Source organism: Maniola jurtina, chromosome 16 (assembly GCF_905333055.1).
Source record: "Maniola jurtina chromosome 16, ilManJurt1.1, whole genome shotgun sequence".
Lineage (NCBI taxonomy): Eukaryota > Metazoa > Arthropoda > Insecta > Lepidoptera > Nymphalidae > Maniola > Maniola jurtina.
The window spans coordinates 11,527,646-11,540,327 of NC_060044.1; the positions used below are offsets into that span (position 1 = coordinate 11,527,646).

General features: G+C 38.2%; 1 protein-coding gene across 6 annotated transcripts; it reads left to right on the plus strand.

The window, feature by feature from the left end:
- The first annotated feature begins 1,162 nt into the window (after positions 1-1,162).
- Positions 1,163-11,467, plus strand: LOC123873292 (putative molluscan insulin-related peptide(s) receptor). 6 transcript variants are annotated; one of them, XM_045918086.1, is made up of 8 exons: positions 1,163-1,203; positions 2,587-2,752; positions 4,306-4,534; positions 5,444-5,584; positions 6,021-6,226; positions 7,319-7,465; positions 8,307-8,469; positions 9,157-11,467. In XM_045918086.1, exons 2-8 carry the CDS (start codon positions 2,730-2,732, stop codon positions 11,011-11,013), a joined length of 2,766 nt encoding a protein of 921 aa, XP_045774042.1. In that variant the 5' UTR covers positions 1,163-1,203; positions 2,587-2,729; the 3' UTR covers positions 11,014-11,467. The 6 variants fall into 6 exon arrangements, with proteins under 6 accessions (XP_045774042.1, XP_045774038.1, XP_045774039.1 ...); XM_045918082.1 differs by having other exon boundaries at positions 1,166-1,311; positions 2,550-2,752; XM_045918083.1 differs by having other exon boundaries at positions 1,166-1,311.
- Positions 11,468-12,682: the final 1,215 nt, after the last annotated feature.

A 12,682-nucleotide genomic window follows, 5' to 3' on the forward strand; every position in this document is an offset into this window, starting at 1 on the left:
TTTTTGAAGTCGGTTAAAAAAGCTGTAAGTATCTAGTTACTATGTTGTAGGGGTGGCTCTTTCAAAATCAATGTTGTCTATCTCGGTTAAGTTGTGAACTCGATATAATAGGCAAATGGCAAAGACAAATCCGGCTCAACGTTCTAGTAGAGCAATTTTGGAGACGAAAAATTCGCTCGCACAAGAAAATCCCCTCCTAACCGTTGTTTTAAGCATGCACTCAAAACGTCGTACATCCGAGGCACGGGCACGAAATGCAATATTACTTGTTAAGTCCACTTGACCCGGGCCTCTTGTACAGGCTGTTTTATTACTACTCGACGACGGGGCTATGATGTTTTGTGTAAGAGAACGTGAGCAGGACGTAAGATGAGAACAAACTCCAGGTTTTATGATTAAACAGTGCTAAGCTGAGAGCTGACTAGGCTTTGATAGAGTTTAGTTTAAAGCACGGTCTCCAATTAAGCGGAACGGAAAGGAAATCTGTAAAGACAACCAATCAGATTTTTAAATGTTGTATGTACCTGTAGAAGCAGGCGTTACTTTGCAATCCATGATATACAAGGAACCAAAAGCTTGATTTGCTAAAATCCGCTAAACGCCGAAAAGCCAGCCACCAAGCGAGCAATACGAACCACCACCACACAGCAACACACAAATCCCAAAACCACTCGACGCACTTTTCGCCCCGACACGAGCATTCTCAGAACCTTACAAAGCCCAATTGCAAAATTTTGCAATTACAATTGCAAAATTGTCTTTGCAGTGGAAGGGCGGGCGGTGCATATTGCATGCTGCATGTTGCACTATACGGTAGGTACAGATTTGTCTGGTTAAGCGAATTATAGCAAATTAAGCTTTTTGCTTCTTGTAAATCAGATTTTAATAAGGTGGGCGTGATAATTTTGTCACGTCATCTATTAAGAATATTGGCTGAACGCACATCCCCTCATCTCCACTTAGGTGGAGACCGGGCCTGACATTAGCGCCACGCACGTCTTGTCCACAATACCTCTGGACTACACACTGTAAATAATAAGAATATCCTGAATCTTTTCAGATCACCCTATATAAGAATGACCCCTGCAGGTCAAACTCCTAAATTAGGAGCCTATCGAATCTTCATGGGCGTAATTAAATAATTTGCACCAATACCGACCTCAGTCCGTACGGTGGCATTACTTTGATCGGCCGCAGCCGCAAGTAACAATTAATTTTAATAATTCTGTCGTCAACTCAGTATTTTTCCTTGTAGTGTCGCGATAACTTATTATTTATACTTACTTGCATTGCATATATGCATAGAGTAATGTATGTAATGCTTATTTTACACAACTTGTAAAAAAAAATCAAATAGGTACCTAAGAAGCGCGAAGAAAACTAGTTACGTATTTTTTAAGAGAAAAGTGTTCGGCTATTTAGATAAATTAATTATCTGTATTTAAAATATGCACTTTACAGCAGGAAAATTATAATTAATTTGCACAGTTTCTATAAAAAGTAAAAATATATTATCTAACATCTATGTAACGCGAACAAAAGCATTTTTTTTTGAGAAAAGTGTTCTGCTATTTTAATATTTCTCTAATAAGTAGGTAAGATGTCTATGGGCTGATATTACTTGAGACAAAATTTTTGTTCATGGGTTTAATTTTTTTTTTTTTTTTGAAATTTGAGCATGTTTTTCCATGTGCATGTTTGAGCATGTGTCTTTTGAGCATGGTTTAAATAATTTTGCAGTCCGAAATGAAACTAAAGGACTGCCTTTTCTGAGAACAGCCCATTAAATTTAATATTGCGCAACAGGGATTATCTACATCGGTGCATTTCCTGGAAATCTCAGATTTCCTGGAAATCTCAGATTTCCGCCAATTCACGGAAAGGTACGCATCCACCTCGTTACTATTCGCTAAACCCCCTAAAATCCTAAGAGGTTCCTAGGGGATAAAATTTTCATTTCTTAAAATGTACACGCAGTCCCCAACGATGTCATCAAGTATTTTATGATAATCTACTAGTTTAGGTTTTTTTTGTATACATTTTTTCAAGTTTTAGTATTTCCAAGGAATCTTTGATCTCCAAGAAACATTTACCGTGGCTGTGGTTGTCTTTGTAGGAAGAAGTTCCAACAACTTTCCTGGCTAATGTTATCCCATTAATTTGACATTACAAGTACGTAGCCCAGTCCTCAGCTGCAGGAAAACTTACATCGTCTAATCACCATAAAATAGTTCACCATCAGCTTCTGCACAAAGATGCAGAAGCTCTGCATCCTTAGCACGACTTTGCAGATGACGACAACGTTTATTGATTTCGAGTTTCGAAACAATATAAGTCAAAAAAAAAAATACGTCTGTTCCTTTAATTTCACAAAGTTTTTGCTGGGCTTTAGATTCCGTTTTTCCTCTGTGCTTTAGATGTGTCTACTAATGAACTCAAACCTCAATACAATGCGTTAGGTCCATTCTACTTTGACGTTTCGATTTTCGAAACCTATCAATGTTGGCGCGCAAACTTGTACTAAGAGTACCTACTCCTCTCTTCCAAAGCTTGAAAACCAGGATAGATTATACTAACTTTCTATAGTGCAATGGAAAATAGACCTGCAGAAATATGTGTTTTTCAAGTGGAACTTTCTTGAAATATTTTGGCCGGTACATTTTGAAGAGGCGTTTTGCTCGAAAGCAGAAGAAGTACAAAAGATTTGACACCAGGAAACTCAAAGTGACATGGCTAAGGACACGTTGATGTGGTAATTACTAATTATGTACCTATTGCAAAAATTATTACCTACTTATTCTGTTGATAATGTTGATATGACCTAATTGCGTTGGGTTGCGAGCTTTATCATAATTAATAACGCAGGACTTAAAAGGTATTAGCTAATGACTTAAACAAGTAACACTACGATAAATTAATATCAATTATTTAGGTACTTATTATAATAATAATTGTACTTATTTTTTAATCTATATAATAGAAAAAATCACCTAGGTATATGATGTCAATAAGCTAGTTGAAGTATCTACCTATTTCTATGAAGCAGCTCTTTTTAACCCCCGACCCCAAAAGAGGGGTGGTTATAAGTCTGCTGTCTGTGGCATCGTAACTCCTAAACTAATGAACCGATTTAATTTAGTTTTTTTTTTTTGTTTGAAAGGTGGCTTGATCGAGAGTGTTCTTAGCTATAGGTAATCCAAGAAAATCGGTTCAGCTGTTTGAAAGTTATCAGCTCTTTTCTAGTTACTGTAACCTTCACTTGTCGAATGTGTTATAAATATTTCAGGATAAAATCCATCATGTGTGAATTAAAAAAAAAAAATGTAGACTTATTTTGTTTTAAGTTTTTTTTAAAGAAATACTGAGCGAGCGAAGCGAGGTTTCCGAATCTACTTGGGTGAATTTTTATTTGTCCGCCCGTCTGTCTGTCCATTCATCTGTCCGTCTGTCAGAGCTTAATTATTTAAATGAATGTATGTAATAATGACTTCTATTTCACAAACAATGGCCAAGATAATAACATTACAGAATTAGGTAGCAAATAGAAATGAAATTAGGTAGGTAATAGTACGGTTATAGATTTGAACTGCGCGCGCGGCGATATTTAAGAGAAAAAGCGCCTGTCTCATTTTTTCCTGTAAAACCTTGTCACAATATCAATATAGACGGCGCTAACACCGATCGGCCCGAACTCCGAACTCCCAAGATGCGAGGCCAGGTCTCAGGTGGCTTCTGTTTGGAGCAAATAGGTACTGGTAATATTTTGGAACAAAATATATTTATTTACTAAATAAACTAGCCGTGCCCGCGACTTCGTTCGCGTGGAATAGTGACTTTTCGGGCAGCGTGATTCTTTAAATTGACATAACTTTTTTATTTATGAACCGATTGACATGAAATAAACACTAAATGTTAAGTGAAGCTTACTACAATATATTAGTGAAAACCGTATCTAAATCGAATAAGCCGTTTCTGATATTAGCGTGCACAAACACACAGACAAACAGACAAACAGACAAAAAAAAATTAATTACAATTTCGGGTTCGGCATCGATATAATAACAACCCCTGCTACTTTTTTTATATATTTCCATTGTACAGACACCACTTTTCTACAATTTTATCATATGTATAGAATAGATAGATGATGCCCACAACTATATCCGTGAATATAATATATCCAAAATCGATTAAACAGATGGGCGGTGAAAAGCTAGCAGACAGACAGATAGTCAGACGGGCAGACGGACGGACGGAAGGGCAGATAGTATGGATATTGCTACTTTAAACTTTTAATTTTTCCAGCATAATGATCTACAGTATCATCCTCAGTTTCTCCTACGTAGTTAAGAGTACAAGTACGTCGGAGCCAGCTGAATATAATGGATTTTGTATTGACATGTTTATACACAGAAAGTCACTATTTTCGAAATTGGAGAATTGTACTATTGTGATTGGTGATCTGAAAATTTCTCCGCTAGACAGGACAAAACCGGAAGACTTTGTAAATGTTACGTTTCCTAAATTAAAAGAGGTAAGAAGGTTTCTTACTTTGTGCGGTAACAATAGAATTCTAAATTACTTAATAGAAATGGTATCGGAATTCGGATGTCTTCTTTTGTATACTGGGAACAGAGGCGAGTCGCTGATTTTTAAGCACTCATTCACAAATAATCTGAAAACATAATATGTGTAGCGTCCAAACTAACGTAAAGTAGGTACTGGTAGTAATCACGCAAGAAAGTCATCCTCACCATGATCAACCCGTCGCCGGCTCACTACAGAGCACGGGTCTCGTCTCAGTACGAAAAGGATTAGTCTACCACATACACAAACACACACACATACCTTTGAAAACATCATGAACAACTCTCAGGTAGGCAGGTTTCCTACAAGTTCGCAAGTATTAGTAAATATACAATATACTAATATATATAATCAAAAGCTTAATTTGCTATAGTCCACTGAAACAGACAAATCCGTATGATGCAGCATGCGATATGCTTCTATACAACATTTAAATATACGATTTTACAACCAATTACAAGAGGGTACAAGTACCTAGATGTAGTTTAACCTAAAGGGGTTATTCCTTATTAAAGGTACAGTGATATAAGCGCAGGGTAATCTTATTATTTAGGAACAATTAATTGGTGCTTTGTTTGTATATGTATATACTCAGTATGTGTACCGTGCTGTACTGTATGTGCATGTGTGTGTGTTAGTTCATCAGTTTCCTCATAATTGGCAAAGTAATATTTAGGTAGATTTTCATAATATTCATTCACTACATTTAATAAATACTCGTTATCAAAACGCGCACTGATTTTTCACTAGACTTCACATTGGTTGCGCGAACAAGTTAATGCTCCTTTCCTACTTCTATACCTTTAATTTTTTGAATTCTGCGGTTCAATAAAGAGATTTTTGATTAATTTTTCAGGTGACTGGATTTATGGTTGTTTACCGTGTATTCGGATTAGAGACTCTGGGAAACTTGTTTCCGAATCTAGCCCGGATTCGCGGGAACACTCTTTTATATAACTTCGCGTTGGTTATATACGATATGGCTGGATTACGGGAGGTTAGTGGAAAAAAACAGTCAACAGCGAGTCGAATTCACACACGATGGGTTCCGTACTATCGTACAAGAAATAACACGTTTTGTTGCCACATAATAGCCCATCGTGCATTCGTGACCTCAGGGACCGCGGGTCATATCAATAGATCCACGGCTTGTACTGAACTAGGTAGGCAGGTTTGTTAACGTCTACCACGCTGGCCTAGTGTGAATTGGCAGACATCACACTTTTGAGAACATTATGGAAAACTCTTAGGCATCTTTCCTCACTATGTTTTCTTTCACCGTTAGAGCTTAAAACGACATAACTTCGAAAATTTAGAGGTGCGTGCCCGGGATTGAAGCCCGAACTTCCTAATAGGAGGCGAATGTCTTGACGACTAGGCTATCACGGCATAGCTGCCAAACACCGCCTAGCATTTAATATTCATAATTCCAGGTGGGGTTGCCCAATCTTCTTAAGATAGACAGAGGCGGAGTAATAATCTGGGGAAATCCGCTAACTTGCTTCGTAGACACGATCGACTGGGATGCCATCGCGCCAAGTTCCCGACACGTTCTCAGAATACCCGATAGGGAGGCTCGCTGTAACTTCCCTTGCACCTGCTCCGATATACCGTCTCGGAACCGCTGTTGGAATAATAGGTACGTACAACGTAGGGTACCCGCATCAATGGATGAACACTAGAAATTGACAGTGGCGGAGTAATAATCTGGGGAAATCCGCTAACTTGCTTCGTGGACACGATCCACTGGGATGCCATCGCGCCAAGTTCCTGATATGTCCTCAGAATACCCGATAGGGAGGCCTGCTGTTAAGTCGCCCCAGATTATTACTGTCTCGGAAGCGCTGTTGGAATAATAGATTAACACCTATGATGGTGGAACGTAGGTGGTAGGATGGTGGATGGTATAACGGATGGAATAGATGGACACCTATGTAGATATTTACTCGTATCTAAGTAGGAGATCATTTGGAGATTCGGGTAATCAAAATAACTGTGGCTTCCAGCATCATTGAAATAAAATTGATTATTTTTGTACTAAGCTTCTTTAAGTAGTTCATTCTTACCATTCGGAATGTCTCTCATTAATCATGACCTCTATCTTTACATTTCAGTGGCGTTCTTGATTGATTTAAGTACTGCTGATTCAAATGCACTTGGTCAGTTTATTTTTATAAAATACTCTAAAGTAGGTACTTCCCTACTTAATTATACAAATTCTGTTCCATGTTATATACCTAATACTTTACATTCACACAGTTCACTGTAGTTCTAGTTAAAACGAGTGTTCTTTAAGCGGAATTTAGATTACGAAATTAGTGGCGCGAAATTCGTTTCACGACATTAATTTCATCATCAATTGCACGTGTAAATGCATGCATCTAATATGAAATTAGATGCATGCATTACGAAATTAGACGTTTGCACGTGCAATTATTGATAACTAGCCGATGCCCGCGACTTCACCCGCGTGGATTTAGGTTTTTTGAAATCCCGTGGGAACTCTTAGATTTCAGGGATAAAAAGTAACATATATGCTAAACCAGGATATTATCTATCTCCATTCCAAATTTCAGCTAAATCTGTCTAATAGTTTTTGCGTGAAGGAGTAACAAACATACACCCACACACACATACACACAAACTTTCGCCTTAATAATATTAGTGTGATGAAAATAATGTCGTGAAACTTTTGTGCCACTAATTTCGTAATGTGAATTCCGCTTTACAGAAAATGCCAGCGTTTCCTGGAAGGGGCGGAGCGCGAGAATTGCAGCAGCGAGTGCGTCGGGTGTCGCAACACGAATACCAGCAGCTGCTCCCTCTGCCGGAGTTACACGTCCCGGGGCGAATGTGTCCCGCGCTGTCCGGGTGACACGTATGCTTGCTGCTATTTGCTCACTCACTATATTTCCAGACACGCCATCTCATATTAATATACCTACACTAGCTCCCTCTGCCGGAATTACACGTCCCGGGGCGAATGTGTCCCGCGCTGTCCGGGTGACACGTATGCTTGCTGCTATTTGCTCACTCACAATATTTCCAGACACGCCATCTCATATTAATATACCTACACTAGCTCCCTCTGCCGGAATTACACGTCCCGGGGCGAATGTGTCCCGCGCTGTCCGGGTGACACGTATGCTTGCTGCTATTTGCTCACTCACAATATTTCCAGACACGCCATCTCATATTAATATACCTACACTAGCTCCCTCTGCCGGAATTACACGTCCCGGGGCGAATGTGTCCCGCGCTGTCCGGGTGACACGTATGCTTGCTGCTATTTGCTCACTCACTATATTTCCAGACACGCCATCTCATATTATTATACCTACCTACACTATATGATGCCCGCGACTTCGTCCGCGTGGATTTAAGTTTTTTTAAATCCCGTGGGAACTCTACTTTTCCGAGATAAAAAGTTGCACAAGTCAATTTCTGGGGTTTATGCTACCTATGTCCCTTTCATATAAATCGGTTAAACGGATAGATTCTTAAGAATCTCGTAGGAATTCTTCGATTTTCCGGGATAATCTGTACCAAATTTCGTTAAAATCTGTTCAGTGGTTGAACCATGAAAATGTAGTAGACAGACAGACAGACACACTTTCGCATTTATAATATTAAGTATGGACTTATATGGCACTTAATTGTTTACTCTACCTACCTAAAACTTGCATAATATTTAAACTTTACATCATAAACTTTTTCAGCTATATACTATCCGCGAGCAATTATTGCCTTACAAAAGACGAATGCCTACATTTAAAACACTGGACTTTGAACGACAAGTGCGTCTCAGAATGCCCAAACAATTACAAAGAGGTAAACAAAAATGGAATTATCAGCTGTGTTCCCTGCAAAGATTGCCAGATGGTAAGCAATTCTAGGCTTATTTTATATCTAGAATTTCGCGGGCAGACCCGTCGCTTCCACCTTAATAATAAAAATGGCTTATATAATAACTGATGACTTAAAAGTTAAACAAGTAGCTTCTCGCTGAAACGCGTAACGTACGCGAAATCTATAGAGCGCACTTAGACTTAGTTTAGACGACTTGTTTCAGTTAAAACGAGACAGATTTATGCCAGCGGTATAACGCTGTCTCGTTTTAACAATGTCTTAAGTCTGAGCAAGATTTTTAAAGATGCCGGGCAATCACGTTACTTACGCGTTTCTCCGAGAAGGTTACTGCGATTTGTTTATCTTTCTCAGCTAAGGAAAACTAAAGTATCTATATCTTAGGTACTTGTAACGATTTATGTCCATCATAACACGTCAAATAATGTGTTAAAGTAACCAAACTCCTATGTGCGGTGTTCCCACAATTCTCAAACAATGAAAAATATTATATATTAGAGTTATTCAAGATGTGGAGAACAAGTCGGTAATTCTCAGATCACCTTATAGACTATCTATCGTCGAGTTATTTCGTTACTATTTATGTTCTGAAGACTCGCAGGTATTATACTTAGGTGTTTTGTAATTTTGCCTTGATAAGATGGGATGTGTAATTTAACACTATGGATGCATTATATAAAAAAAATTTTTATTTTGTTTCAGACATGTAAAAATCTCAATCTACAGGATTTGTCCACAATTCAGCTCGCAGAAAGATGTGTCTACGTCCAAGGTTATTTGAAAATCCACATCTGGTCGATACCGCAAGTGGTCGATGAGCTAAATTATTACTTGAGAAATATTGAAGAAGTGTCAAAGTATATTCTCATCTATGGTTCTATCCAACTTAGTTCATTACATTTTCTTTCATCTTTAAAACGTATAAAGGGCGAAGAATTGTATGACGGGAGTTATAGCCTGGTTATATACGACATGCAAAATCTGCAGACCATGTTTTTGCCAAATGTAACGCGAAATCTCCAAGTAGATAAAGGTTCCCTAAGAGTATACACAAATAGAATGCTATGTATGAGTGAAATAGATAAAGTGAAGGAAGCATTTCCCGTATCTCCTCGTGAAATTGATGTACCCCCAGAATTGAATGGATACAGTGCAGCGTGTGACGAAGTATATCCTAACCTAAAGATAGAAGTAAAGAATGAAACCTTTGCCATAGCAACATTTTCCCCGCTACCCAAAGATAACGTTCATTATGCACTTCTGTATGTGAAAATACCACATGGTATACATTCATCGATGGTGCCAGAATCGTGTAGTGATTCAGAATGGTCTGCTGTTAATATTCCAAACACAGCTGGCAGCACTGTCACAGTGGAATTATCAGCGCTGAAGCCAGCTACAACCTATGCAGTTTGTATAGAAAAGTATGACCCAACAACTCGACATCTCGCGCGAAGCAATATCACAAATTTTACAACGGCTGTTGGTAAACCAGAACCACCGTTTATCTTAGAACTGGTCGCGTCATCATACAATATCATTGTTATCAGATGGGTAAACCATTTGGATTATCGACCTTATATAACTAAGTACGAACTGGATGTTGTTCTTGTCGATATCAAAGATCGTGACATTACAGTACGAGATCATTGCGTGTGGATGGATGATGATTTGTTCGAAATAGATTATTCGCGACATGCAAAAGTAATGCGTCCACCGAATAACTATGAAAAAGGTTGTGAGTCTACGTGTGGTATCCTGTCTTCAGTCACTCAAGGAGCAATGGTTGAAGAGTACTTTGACGTATGTAGTGCGATAAATGGCTGCGACCATGTGACTGAACGTCCTAAAAATTTTAGTTCTCAAGGTGTTATTAGGAGTTTGGCTTTAGATTTAGACGGTCCTAGAAACAATAGTTATCAAGTTGGAGGTTTACTTCCATTCAGAGATTATAGATTTCATTTAAGAGCTTGCACAAAAGATGGATGCAGCACATCCGCTAGAGACGTCGTTAGAACGTTGCGGTTGCAAAGTGCTGATATAGCAACTATTACGTTTGCCAGTTCCAATAGATCTGGTTATATTGATGTGAAATGGAACCCTCCGACACGAACAAATGGACCTTTACTATCGTATACACTTGAAATTTATTCAAATCCACAAATTTATGATATTAATCATTTGCTACCTCAAACCTGGTGTGTTCTTGGAAATGTAACAAGCCTTAAAGTGAAATCAACTGTTGCCGAGAAATATATACTGAGGATTTGTTCCACAACGCTTGGAAATGCTTACATTTGCAATGATTGGAAGAAAGTGTTGACATTAACTGAGCATGAATTAGCTTGGTGGTGGGGCGGTTTGTTATTTGGGGTCTTCTTACCCATGTTCTCGTGCATTATAGCCTGGCATCTGACTGAAAAATTGAGAGAAACTGAAAATATACCATTGGTTGATATGACATCTACTCTACGCCAAGAAACAGAGGCTCCATCCACTATGTTCTCCGACTTCATGCCAAGTAATTACATTTCGTTGAGCGATTTACATTCTGAGTAATTTCTTTTCAAACTAGATTTTATTTATGTTCTTGGGCAATTAAGTTAAATTTAAATATTACAATGTAAAGACATGAAATGAATTTTAAAAACTATGTGCAAGAAATAAACGAGATATTAAATATGTGTACACAAATATTTTGTTTGATAAAAAAAAATGAAATATGTCTAGTTAGATACGCTCAGTCGAATCCAAAAATTACAACAGTAATTGATGATTATACATAGAGATATAATTTTTCACTTTACTATCTGTCCATAGTATAATAGGTTCATGTGATTATATGATTTCAAATATTGTACTATCAAATATCAGCGATAACTTGTTTTTAAGCCTGAAAATAGGTTCTTATATTTATGTTGTAAATCCACTAGGTACATTAGGAGTACAATTGCTACACATTGCACGAAACAAATGGAAATAAACAATTGAACAAAATATTAACATATTTTTGCGGATGTTTGACAAAAGTTTTATCCACATAAAGAATTTCCTGTCCCCGAATCCGCTTAGTGTCCTAATCCGACACTATCTACAGAAATTCAGACGAACGAACGCCCGTTTGACAGTCAACCGTGAAATCACGGTTTATCTCTATTCAGCAGATCGTCCCGACTTTAATTAAACCTCCGAGCGTTTGCTGCAAACGTCTCCGTATCCGGTTCCCCTGTTTTAATATTGTGGACGAATATGTTTTTTGGTCACAATATTCAACAATTTCTTATTACAAGGAACCAAAAACTTAATTTGCTACAAACCAGACAAATCTGTATGGTGCAACATGCAGCATGCGATATGCACAGCCCGCCTTCCCACTGCTAAACATGCAGGAAAAGCCAGCCACCAAGCAAGCAATACGCAGCACCACCACGTAGCACCACACAAATCCCAAAACCGCTCTACGCACGTTACATCGAAATTGGCGAAACGTACCAGACCAGACCACAGAAAATTTAAAAATTAAAAATTTTCATGGAATAATCAGAGCGTAAGGTACGGCCCCATTGGGCGAAATCCTATTACATTTCGATGATTTCAAACGAGACATTTTTGTATGCATATTATTTTAAATAGGTATAATAATATACGTACGATATTATTTTAGTATCTCGGGAATAGCTCAAACGATTTTGTATGACTAGATAAAATGTTTTACATCGCAGGAATTCGCGGGGAGCGGGTGGATGAGGAAGGCGGAGGACCGTGTTTGGTGGCGCGCTCTTGGCCTATGTCCAGCAGTGGACGCATACAGGCTGATGGATGGATAGTTTTTGGAAACATCTCTACAATTTGGATGTTTGGTGTTTAGATTTTAGGTAATATTTTCCTTTAAATCTTTATTCAGAATTTTTAGATATTTTTGATCATTGCTAAGTTTCCACGCAAATAATTCAGGGATAGCACCAATTAAGACACCGAAGGCCAAGATGTAAGTACTGTCATGAAGGTACTAAACATATTATGCCCCCGCATTCAATGCTATAACAGAAGCTCAACTATTGTCAAACTAGCTTTGACAATAGTGCTTACTTATAGATGTAGGTACAAACAAAACACTAACAAACATCCGGATGCTTAATTAAAGCCGGGGGAATACGCTCTGTCGAGATAAGTCCGGATTTTACGGTTGATTGTCAAACGGATGCTCGCCGTCCGGGACACCCGTAAA